Below are 12,366 nucleotides of genomic sequence, written 5' to 3' on the forward strand. Positions count from 1 at the left end.
CCCCCCCCCCCCCCCCCCCCACCCACCCAACCCGGTTCAGGAAACCACTGAGGAATACACAGACCCATGATGCTGCAACACATCTGATCTGTAAAAGGAGATCTGTAATCGTCCGGGAGTGTGCATGTACTAAGCAGCAGGGCTGTGCGAGCTGAATATCACTGTGACTACGATTTCAGGCACACATTAGGCCATCTATCTTTGTGATTGCTATTGTGAAAATTGTGAAGGAAAATAAAATGTGTCAAATGCTTGAGCTCCCACATGATCTCATCTCAGACAGAATGGTAACAAGAGAACTAACGTGCCTTTAAGGGCAAGTCTGATGTTAAAGAAATACTATATAAATCCTGACATTTAGCATAAAATAATCCTTTTCCACAAAAAAGTGTTTAAAGGCCACGGTGAAGTGTTGGCCAATCACCTGGGGAAAATCGCTCAGTTGTGTGAAAGTAGCCCGATTAGAAATCTGTCGAGATGGTGGTTGGTGCTGATTTTCAAGTACCAACCTCGGTTTTCGTGGTGAAAGTTAATGGGACAGGTTGCTGCCGAGCTGCATGGGGTCAGCTGGAACGGATGTCTCTTACCTGCCTGATTCATTTCATTGGCGTCATGCAGGCCGTTGATGGAGGGCAGCAGCTGCACAGTGACCCATATCCAAGGTTACCGTGCAACTGCCTTTGTTCCTCATCATTTGGTGTTTCTCCTGAGCGTTCTTGCTGCTAGACGTCGTTATTTGTTCAAATCAGTCAAATTCTAGTCACCAAATCTGATAATTTTGATCACACTATTTTGTTGCAATAGGAAATAACAGTTGGGATTTATACTGTTAATTTACGAAAAAAAGAATGAATTTATTTATGTCTTTTCATATGCAATATTTTCTAGTCACAGTAATATTGCCCAGTTAGTTTAGTTTAGCATAAATACTGGAAACAGCTTGCCTGGTGACAACATCTCTAACAGCACCTCTAGACTCTAGAGCTCACTGATTAATGCATCATATCGTGTTTGTTTAATCTGTACAAAAACCGAATAAAAACAACAATTTTCCATTTTAGCTTCAACTAGCTGTTTCGCACTGTTTCCAGTCTTTGCTCTAACCCTCTGCCAGAAAGTCCTTTAAGTGTGTTGAGTAAAAACACAACAATAGATAATGATGTTTTTTTTACTATATGTTTATATACATAGCAAAAGTTCAATATGTGTTATCCTGATAACTGAAATAGCCAATTCATAGTTGATTGGTGTAAATACATCCTGCCGTCTTTAAAGGAAAATATGTAACATGTTCTCTTGCTCTTGATTTCAGAATACATTATATTTTTCCTCTGAACTCAGAGCACACAGAAGGAGAGTGACATATCCTAACATACCGTCGGATTCATCAGCCGGAAATGTTTCTTTATTTTGTTTCCACCATAGAGCCCTCATTAATTATCTAATACGTATGAAAGAAATGAGCTTCTTGTCAAATGCAAGTACACACCAGCAGTCTCAGTGAGAGTTTTGGTATTCTCACCCTTCTACATTTCACAAATAATCTCTTCGTGCTTTTATTCTTAGCTCCAGTAGCCCTTCACTGTAGATTGCCCATAGGCAGGTTAAGGTTAATCATCTCCAGTTTCCTCTTCACTCTATGCTCTCTCATCTGTTTCTATCCTCAAGCCTCCTGCAGTGACATAACTTTAGCAGCTGCTAATGTGTTTGACATTTGTTTTAATAGATTTAATTTATGGGTGGGGAAACAATACATAGAGTAAACCAATAAATTAAACTGCAAATGAATACTCTCTTTAACCCGATGGCTATGTATGACTGGAGTGCAACAAGCCAGAGGCAGACAAATTAAAGTAAATCATTGTTTTAAAAGTAGCTGTGAGATTAATGAAACATTAAGAGCACTGTTCTGGCTTAAGAGGTCACTGCCCACATTTAATAGGTTATTCAATCATACCCAGCTGGAGCTCTGTGTGTGTGTGTTCATTCCCTCCTTTCCTGAACACAGTGGCATGCATCTTGCATGCCAACAGAATGCCTCTAGCAGTGATGGTTTAATAAATGAAAAAGCCTTCTGAAGACTAGGATGCCCATTGAATGTGAGCAGAGCTCATACCCATCAAACAGCGCTGATGACCTCCAAGCAATCACGCATGCTTTTTTTTTGCAAAAATCATTGCTGTTATTACTGCATACCTTGCCAATTTATGCAGACAATCTCATGGAATTCTGCCATTTTTGTTTTTCTGCACTCTTTCAGTGAGGATTATGCCGTCTACGTCTTCTTTCTACATTCTATTTTCAATGAAGTGTGTTCTGAAGAGAAAACAGGATTTCACACTCACTGTCAGTCTTTCTCTTTACTGATCCCACCATATTTATATTTTCAATTATTTTTATGTTTCTACCACACATCTTTTGGGTGTGCTGACATTGATGCTAACACAATGTGTCGGTTTATAAGTCTAAGTAGGGCATGAAAGACTTTGCTTTCCCAAGAAAAGAAAAGAAGCCCAGCCAAAGGTCAGTTATGTTAATGGTATAAGTAAGCCGGGGCTTGGAAATATTACTCAACAATTCACAGATGACCAATCGGTAAAATGCTTTCTAAAGATGCACTTTAATGCTGCATTTTTTTTTTTTGACTTCTCTGTCTAGCCACAGTATGAAAGACCTCTGATCTGGGCACTTACTGTATTTTTCCAAGCCAGAAAAATAGAATACTTATCATATAATGTTGGTTGTTATGTTGCGAAATAGTCTCTAAAAAATGATTTTTCTTTTACTAAACTAAAAGAGTGCCATCACACTTCATATACACAGTTCACAGTACAGTTGTTTAAATAACACAGTGTGTGTCACAATCAGGCTTTGCCTTGGGTGTTTTGTGTGGTTTTCTGTAGCTCCTCACTTCCTTCACCTGTCCCTAATCAGTTCATTCAGTGCACCTGCCAGTCACACTCTCCCTCATCAGCACAACTCTCCTCACCTGTTCTAGTCACTATTTAAACCCCTGTCTTTCTCTCACTCACTGCCAGATCATTGCTTTTGTTTCCTACCTACCCGCCCGTTTTGCTCTTCCTGTTCCCAGTTCCCCAGTCTGCCTGCCCTGTTTTTGCCCTGCCTTGTCCTGCTGGATTTCCCCCCTTGTCTCGTCCTTGGATTACCTGTTTTTGTTTCGTGAGTTATTAAAACCCTTTTTGTTCACTACTCTGACTATCCTCATTATGTCCCGTGACAGTGTGAGTCTGTAGGTTAGATTTGATTGTCCTCTGCAGAAGGAAGGAGAAGCTTCTGTGTAGCTATAGACCCACTGGATATATCACAAACATAGACCCAAAGAACATGTAACTTCAGTCTGTAGGAATCTAATCAAGAGACGAGCTCCAGACTTGTGACAAGCTAAGTAAGCTTCTTTCCTCTTTAAGTGAAGCCCCTATGGGCAAAAGCTTAAATTGTGCCATACCTTTCACGAGGCTAATTCAGACACCTTTTAATAATTCTCACTTGCTCACTCAGCTCTCTGTTCATCATCCCGCCATGAGCATGAGCAGAGTCACTTCAGGCTCACACATGCATGCTGTCATCAGGCATGCTGCCAGCATGTCACGTACAGGATGGCTCGCATCACTTCTCGAGGACATTCAGATAATTAAAGAGGCAAGAGGGATTTAATAAGTGTTTTGGCTCTGCTGCAGTTGATACAGTGGCCTGTCTACAGACTGATCGCAAACTATATGATGTCTCTGACAGCTTGTGATTATAGCTGGATATGTGAAGTAAGAAGATGGTATAATCTGGCTGAATAACAGCAACATGTCACCGAGCATGCCAACTAAGCCCGGGGTCGCTCTGAAGGCATCCCACAGCCACACCTTCTTAAGCTCTCAAAGATGCACGATGCACTGCACCGTGCTGCACCGAGTTCACACAAGATCCCCTTTCATTACCTGCTTACTAAAAATAACTTCTTTCTTTGATTGTTTGCCTGATATTAAACTCAACGTCCATATGTACTCTACAAAACTCTTTTGACACATTACCACCACCAGTTAATGAAAGGCCAAGCCTCGTCTGTCCAGTCAATATATCCTAAGTAGTCCTGGTTGCTCCATTACCGCTGAATGAGCCTCGCGCACACCTGAAGTAACCCCCCCTTCCTTCATCCGTGGCCCCCGTCAACTGCTCACCCTGTTACAAATTACCAAAGAAATGAACCCGCTCGCTGGATACAAATGAGGAAAAATTGTCTTTGAAGAGGACCATTTATTCAAATTCCGCCTGACAGTCTGGAATCTCTGATCCCATTCCTCTCCTTGAGAGCACATGGCAAAAAGAAGTCATGCAAAAAAGGGGGGAAATCACATCAGGCATTTTAACGACAAGTTCTATTGCTCCTATGTTAATATCTCCAAGAGGCACACTTGTGTTTCCATACTGAAGAATCCAGGTACAATTAAGAGAAAATATGCTATCAACCCTGCAGTAACCAGAACATTGAAGCCAAACCAATCTGTGCCCATGTCATTGCTTCTCTGTATGGCGATAGGAATTCCTGGTCAGGCTATTCCAGCTATTTTTTCACTAACATGTATTGGTGAGGGTCATATATAGGATCATCTGTGCTTCTATATTTACCGTTGCCGTATCTCAGCAAAGACTGGTGAAAGCAAATGATTTGTGACGAAATTACTGAAACATTAACTGTTGTCCTTGTGAATAAAACAGCAAGGACTTTATGATGGTCTCGATGTGATACTGTAATTTCAGTCTCGCTCTGGGACGGAGAGGAGAAAGTTATTCTGGCGGCTTTAACACAACTGCAATCCTTCAAAAGTTAACCCCCCTGAGCTTACCTATATCGCTTCACAACTGCATCCCCACTATGCTGCCATGAAGCTAGACGGCACTTTAAGGTCATTTTCCCCATGTCTAATTTTACCCTTGGGTAAGCTCGAGTAGAGAGTATAAGAGCAGCCATCATTTTAAACACTTGTTTCAGGCGCTATTTCTTTCTCAGTTTATGTGCCTTCATTCTGAAGTGATGGAGTGCTAATGAATAGACAGGCAGATGCGTTTTGACTGAGGTCTTATGAGGCTTTCTCGAAGGCCTCGTGTCTGACACATTACTTTGCCTGAACCCATATTGAGGGAAAGCGGGGCAGGGTGCACAGCCAGACTCATGGGTATCAGTTAATTTAAAGGAATCGGAAAGATCCCTGCGTGCCATCGGGTGGCTGTTTGATAGACACTGCTGAGACTAAATGCGAGCTAATGAGCTGTAATGAATGCTAATCTTTTTCGAACAAAACATGGCTGTTTCAGTGGTGTGCTAAATGCAGTGTTAGTGCTCGAGTTAGTGGTCACTACTCAGCTACTTACTAAACCTTTTTTTACATTTCCACTAATGAACGGAAAACTGTGGTCAGTTGATTGAGGGTGTTCTAATGATAAAGTCTCCGTGCGAACACAGCCTGTGGGGAGCCAATCAACAGATCCAGGCAAGAGGGAATAACAAAGCCCAGAGCTGGAGGTGTTGGTTCACAGAATGAACAACAGTGCACCATGGTTCTGTTATCGCATGACTCACTCCTGAAATAGCAGGCTGAGGCCGCCTGCCTCCTGAACTCTTCTAGCTCTGTCTCCTTGCTGGTAGAGCCAGCCGTGGTCTCATATACAACCCTCAAGTGCCACATCGAGAGCTCTCCCCTCCATCAACCTGCTATGATATCTACACTTTCAACTTTTTGACCCCCAACAAAGGGTAGATAGTAAATATGAAAGTAACTCACCAATAAGGCCCACACAATGGCTTGCTGGTGTGAAGAGCTGTGTCAACCAGTGGCTTTTGCCCACAAGGGGAGAACATTCTTCACACCTGTCTGCAAGGATAAGTGGGCTTGTCAGGAGCAGAGCTAATCTGTTGCAACGCTCAGTCACACTCGATCCACCAGTGGTACTCTCCGCTTGCCCTTGAATGTCTGCTGGCATTGGAAGCATACTTGAGCCGCTGATCAGTGTAACCATGGTGGAAAACATGTCAATGAACGGCAGCAACATCTTTTCTCCTGGCAGACAGCTGAGAGAACTTTTGCCCTTTACAGTTTACACTTTTTCATGCCCTTTAGGCATCGCATGAACAAGATCTAAGCTAAGATAGATGCCACGTGCCATGTGTGTGTGGGTCATTAGCTAATATTACACCATTCACAAACGATGTTAATTGTTGCTCAAGAAGAGGAATTAATGCAATTAAAAAAGTACTTTATCCCTAAGGCCATCAATACTTAGTGAGACTCAAGAGAGAGAAACAGTGAAGAGAGCTATCAGAGACATAAGGAGTGCTGTGTTACAACTTGGACAGCTTTCAGAACAAGTGGGCATACTGATGTGCAATCACTTCCCTATTCACTGGTGGAAACGATCCACAGGAGCACAGCATGATGCCATCAGTGTCATCGAACATTTTAAGTTCTTTATTGTGTAAACGCTGGATAATAACAATATTAACAATAATTACTGTGAAATAGTCCAAAGAGGTAGGACATGTCATTTTTGCAAATTCTTTGCTGGTTAGTTTTAGCTACCAATCATGCATAGTTGTAGAATACATGCTGTGCAGTTAGAGGTTATCAGATGTATTAAGTATTACAGACAGGCAATAATGTAGCATTGATTTACTCAAAAGTTTTCAGAGTCTGCTAACATGATCATATTGCAGAGAAAGCAATTAAAGCCAATGGAAAAGACAAATTAGCATGGTTTGCAGAATAGGTATATTTGATCCTTATAAATGGGATAAAATCATGCAAGAGCATTGACACAGTCCTTTAAATTGTAATTGCAAAAATCCCAAAGATCTTTCTCGCTTATATATATATTGTGCTCCTTCGACATTGAGAAATTGCCACAAAAGTAGTGTGTAGGATGGGAGGTGCTGTATCATCTTATTAATTCTGCCTGTCCTTCATGGATCAGGAAGAAACAACCTTTTTGATACAATGAGGCTCTCTAAGCCTCTTTGGTCAGAGAAGTAGCATCACAATTTTGTTTTCCATGCTTTTCCCTTTTGATGTGGGAGATGGATAAAGAGTTGCTCTCTACTATGGATACTGAGTTCTTGCTTAGGAAGAAAGTTATCCGTGACTTGCCAAGATCAAAGGATTGAAATAATGAAGAAACAGTGTTCTTGTTTTAAGGAGAAATTTCTTTTTTAAGCTGGTTTGATATCGTAGCTGAATAATGCAATTATTTTTCGCAAACTATTGTGTTCTTGAAAAAAGTAGTGAGGAAAGTGGGACAGCAAAATGGGACGTTAGGGACGGCACGTGTCGAATGTATTTGAATAAATATAAAATACTCATTAGAGAAAATGTTGACGCCTGTCATTGTAAATGTAAAATCCAATAACTTAAAAGACTGATGTCTTCTGGATCACATCAATATTCACGAATATTCAGATGAATATTGTGGTTACTATTAATATAATGCCATTAGGTTTTGATCATGAGATCATATACCCATCTTTTAACCCGAAGTTTCAATATGTAATGAATGTTCACTAAATTGCGATTACTTATACTGGAGAATAAAGTGTCCCCAGGTCAATGATGGTCTAACTCTTCAACTGATGGGTCATAAAAGCTTTAATGTCGTAGAAAACACACATTACTGTGGCTTCATGAACACACTGTGAACACACCGTAAGGGAAAAACTAAAATAAAAGCCAACCATCTTTAATATCTGGACAGCATTTAGCACTGTGGCCTTATAATATCAATAATATTCATAAAACACATATCTAACGCTGACAAACCTTGTGCCCTTATCATACATGTGCTAAACAAACAAGTACGACATTTACCTTCATGTGGAAGATACACTTTCACCGTCTTTCATCTCTTGTTTTATCGTGCGTCTTCCACTTCCAACAGCATTTCAACTGCAAAATAAAATCTGTAGCGTACCATTCTAAAGGTCATTTACAGGGACTAACAAAGTGGTCAATATTTTGCTTCATAGTGCAAGTATAGGCTTTTCAGTGCATCACTCCATAAGTGTTCCTGAACTCTGTGGCCAAGGGCAAGGAGCCGCAGCAAAGTACAATACTGCAAAGCTTGCTGAATACCTTTAACATAGCTGTCCAGTCAACACAGAGGAAATAATTCAGACCTACAGGGCAACATAGCTATTTATGTGTCGGTTTTGTCCAGTGTAAATGCAAATCGAAGCGTAACATCTTCACGTCAACACAACTATGATCTGAACCCAGCTGTAAATCCCTCAAATAATGTTTTTGCCTCAATCCAGCGGAACCAGAGTGCTTTCATTTCCAAATGTTAGTGTTGACTGTTTGGATTTCACAAATGCAACAAAGAGGGCTTAAGCAGAAATGATGACTGCTACAAAAACACACACACAGAGACGTGCCAGGAGGACTGAATAATATCAGGGGGTTGATGCGTTTTTTAGAATATGCTCCATTGAATGGCACCATTTCAGAACAGAAGTGGGGACAGCCTTTGGCAAAATCTGCTGAGTCAATTGAAGAATTGTTTCTCTCTGAAAGATTTATTTTTACAAACTGTGTGACGCTCTTATGCTGCTTGGATATACAGTGAATGTTGCAAATGTGCTCTTTTCATTCATGAGTGTGCTGTAAGTGAATATCATCAGAATACTGTGCAGGAATTAAAATGCTGTTAGGCAATTAGATGAAATGGCTTATACTTAAGGCAAAGTCTACAAAAATGTCCAGCTCCTGCATTTTCATTTCTTCAGGGTGCTGCAGGAATGACAGGCTGGCATTTCAATATAATTTCGAGAGTAATTTGGGGATTTTGTGAGTTTTAAAAGAAAATCCACATGGGGGTATTTGTGTCTCATCTAACTGTGAGGGTAAGTTTTGACAGTTTTAGCTTGCAAATATTACAATTTTTAAAGGCTTTAAGATTCAGAATCTACTTTTGTATTCATTTAATTAGACAGAATCTGACTGGGACCCTCTCACGTTGTTGTTTGTTGTCCCTTCAAAGTGTAACTGCTCAACTATTATGCTGGAAAGCCAATCCTATCAGCCAACATCTACTTTTAGCTTCAGCAACCTTGAGGCACGGTGTCTGTACTATCATTCAACATTAAACTGTGATATTGATCGACACATGCAGAGAAGAAATGTATTTGTTCACAACTACAAATCCAGTTATACTAATAGTGATAAAATGTAAAAGATGGTGAGCTGAGACAACTTGTGGTAATCATGTCTCTGCCTCCCTTGCAGCCAATCCCACCGGTGCTGGACCAAAGGGTTACCCAGGCACGTCGGAGGTCTTCCGGGAGTCCAGCAGCACGACAGGGATGGTGGTTGGCATCGTGGCAGCGGCGGCGCTGTGTATTCTCATCCTGCTTTACGCTATGTACAAATACCGGAACAGAGACGAAGGTTCGTACCACGTAGACGAGAGTCGCAACTACATCAGCAACTCCGCGCAGTCCAACGGCAGCATCGTCAAAGAGAAACCGGTGAACACCGCAAAAACCTCAAGCAAGAGTAAGAAGAACAAGGACAAGGAGTACTACGTGTGATTGTCAAAGCTTCGGTCTTTGCTAGACCAACTTAAACATTTGTGGAAGAGACAAATCAGGACTTCAACATGTGTATAGTATAATAACAAAGATGAACATTATTTAGTCATTTTTCCTACAAGACAATGCTCTGAAAAGTAAATATGAAAAGCGAAAAAAATAACTTTCTTTAGACTCAAGCACTTGAGACAGTTGAAAAGATTCAGTCCAGATGGAGACTGATAGAAAATGGCTCTGGCGACCAGTCAAAAATGAACTGAATACATATCTAACATGACAACCAAACAACATTAACCCATCTGTGACTTGATTCCTTGGCCAGGATTATGTGATTGAACTCCCTTGTTTCTGGTAAACAGAGGAGCTGATGCACTTTGCAAAGGGAAAATCAGCATTACAAACTTACTGTTTTCATATACATTGCCTGTGTTTGTGTTGATGAGACTTTTTCTAGAGGAAATGACACAATGCATAAATAGATACATGGATAAATATGCCAAACATTTACTGTGGATTTAAAAAAAAATAAAAAATATCAGGTGACGTTGAAGTCGGAGAGAGAAAAAAAATACCCTGATGGATGTCCGAGGAATCAGCCAAAGTACTCACTTAAGAGGCGGTGATGGCCGGCAAAGACTAATACCTGGCTGACTGAGCTGCTGCAGTACAAAGATGAGAATGGATGGCAGTTTCTCTTGAAAGACTATGTTTTAAAAGAATATGTCAGTTGTGCCAGTAAGAAATCTGGAGACCTTCGTTTTCACATCGTGTGAACTCAAAGGAGAGTTTCCTCAGAATCATGGGGATTGCTCTAAAGTGATAATTTGGGAGCCATGCACGCACAATTATCTTATTACAGTACATATGTTTATATACAGTACAACCACATCTATATGTGCTTTCTGGACTGTGACAAAGTGGTGTTTTATAGCCTGTTGTATAGATGATGCAAACTATAACTGCTCCTCAACCATTTTGGAATAAAATGAAAAAAGGACAAAAAGAAGACATAAGTGTTATTAAGTGTTGCTAGACATAGAAGATTTTATGAAAACATCTGCGTTTTTCTCAGTTGGATAATAATTTGATTCTCCCCTGTTTTTTTTTTACATGTGTTCCGATATAGTTTTTATACAGATGCCAATCCGAGATAGATGATTCCGGACCAGTAGTAGCCTAACCCTTCCCCAAAAACTTCACAAGGCGTTGATAGGCGGAGAGGCGTGGCATGACAACTTGTGTGGCGCTCTTTTAAGGATACCGGTAGAATCACTGCCTTCCTCCTCAATCCTGACTTACATGAGTGAGAATGAACACCAGGAACATGAGTGTTGATGATGATGATGATGATGATGACAATGATTAAAATAAATAAACTTGCTGTGTGTGTTTCCAAGTGGTATTATAAGATTGTCTAATGTGTGCTTGGGCTGATGCAAAACCGGAGGAGAATAGCTCAAAATAAGTCTCCATTTCAACTGTTCTGTGTTTGTTCTGTCATTCTGTCAGTCAATTCTGCTTTCCGGTACTGTACTTGGAATGAGTATGAGGAAAATGACCATGAACTATAAATAATGATTATAAATTCTATTTGTTTGCTCTTCTTTTTTTTGTTCTTGGGTGTTTTGTGTTCAACTGTAACACTTCTTGTACTCCACAAAAAATTTATTATAAAAACTAGTTTTGAAGACTCCAATGAATAAAATACTACCTAAGTGAACTTACACCAGTTTACTGACAAAATGTATCAGAGAAACACGCAGGTGTTAGGATTTTCATTTTGTCAGACGTCCTTTACTTCGTTAAGAGTAATCCACCGCTTTAGCATTGCACTTCAATAACACTGTCTGACCAACAATGAACAGTTTGAAAGAAAGGACCTTTCTAATTTCACGCATTATTCTTCCCTTTCAAAACCAGGGGGACTACATTACCCACAATCGGGGGTGGAATTTCGATTTCAAAAATGGGGGCTCAGTTATTAGTACAAGCACAAATCCTCAAAAAGAACAAAATGTGTGTTTATTATATATCTAGAGCATATGGTTTTGAAATACAAAGTCGTCACTTCATACAGACATCTTTTTATAGGCAAGTTTGTTTTACTTAAGGTTCTTTATGATAGTATGTTGGCACAATGCTTTAATATGACTTATATTATAAAAACAGGCCATCACATTGATTTATAAACTTGTCATAAAAGTCATGGTATAGTAAGTCGAAAAAAGTCATAGTATACTATGTCTAAAAAAACTCACAATATAGTTTGTTGAAAAAAGTCATAGTACAGCATTTCAGGAAAAACTATATAAAAGTAATACTATTGTGTGTAAAAAAAAAGAAAAACTCACTATTGTGTGTCAAAAAAGTCATAAAAGAGTAATTGTATAGTAAGTTGAAAAACGTTTATGAAAATGAATGGTATGGCAAGTTGAAATACAGTATAGTATACTATGTCTAAAAAAACTGACAGCATAGTTGTCGAAAGTCAAGGTAAATAATGTCGAAAAAGTCACAGTATAGCATTTCGTAAAAAGTCATATGAAAGTCATAGTATAGTATGTCAAAATAAGTCATATTATAGGATGGTGAAAAAAGTAATTTGATTTAAAAGAGCGTGATTAAAAAAGTCAGTTTCGTTTGTTGAAAAAACAATAGTATAGTTGAAAAAACTAATAAAAAGTGTCATAAAAACAGTCATAGTAATGTAAGTCAAAAAGCCATTGTATAGTATATCAAATTTTGTTTTTAAAGTAAACAAATATAATGTCAAAAATACT

At 39.5% G+C, this 12,366-nt stretch overlaps 1 protein-coding gene across 7 annotated transcripts in view; it reads left to right on the top strand.

Annotated features, from left to right (window-relative positions):
• Positions 1–11,310, top strand: part of LOC116378737 (neurexin-1a) — a 236,807-nt gene extending 225,497 nt beyond the window's left edge. For all 7 annotated transcript variants that reach the window (XM_031840694.1, XM_031840655.1, XM_031840674.1 and 4 more), the window contains one exon: positions 9,282–11,310. In XM_031840694.1, the coding sequence (XP_031696554.1) occupies positions 9,282–9,586 (305 nt within the window). In that variant the 3' untranslated portion in view covers positions 9,587–11,310. The remainder of the gene's footprint in view (positions 1–9,281) is intronic.
• The last annotated feature ends 1,056 nt before the right edge of the window (positions 11,311–12,366 follow it).

The sequence above is a fragment of the Anarrhichthys ocellatus genome, unplaced genomic scaffold (assembly GCF_004355925.1).
Source record: "Anarrhichthys ocellatus isolate YVR2014 unplaced genomic scaffold, GSC_Weel_1.0 scaffold3, whole genome shotgun sequence".
NCBI lineage: Eukaryota > Metazoa > Chordata > Actinopteri > Perciformes > Anarhichadidae > Anarrhichthys > Anarrhichthys ocellatus.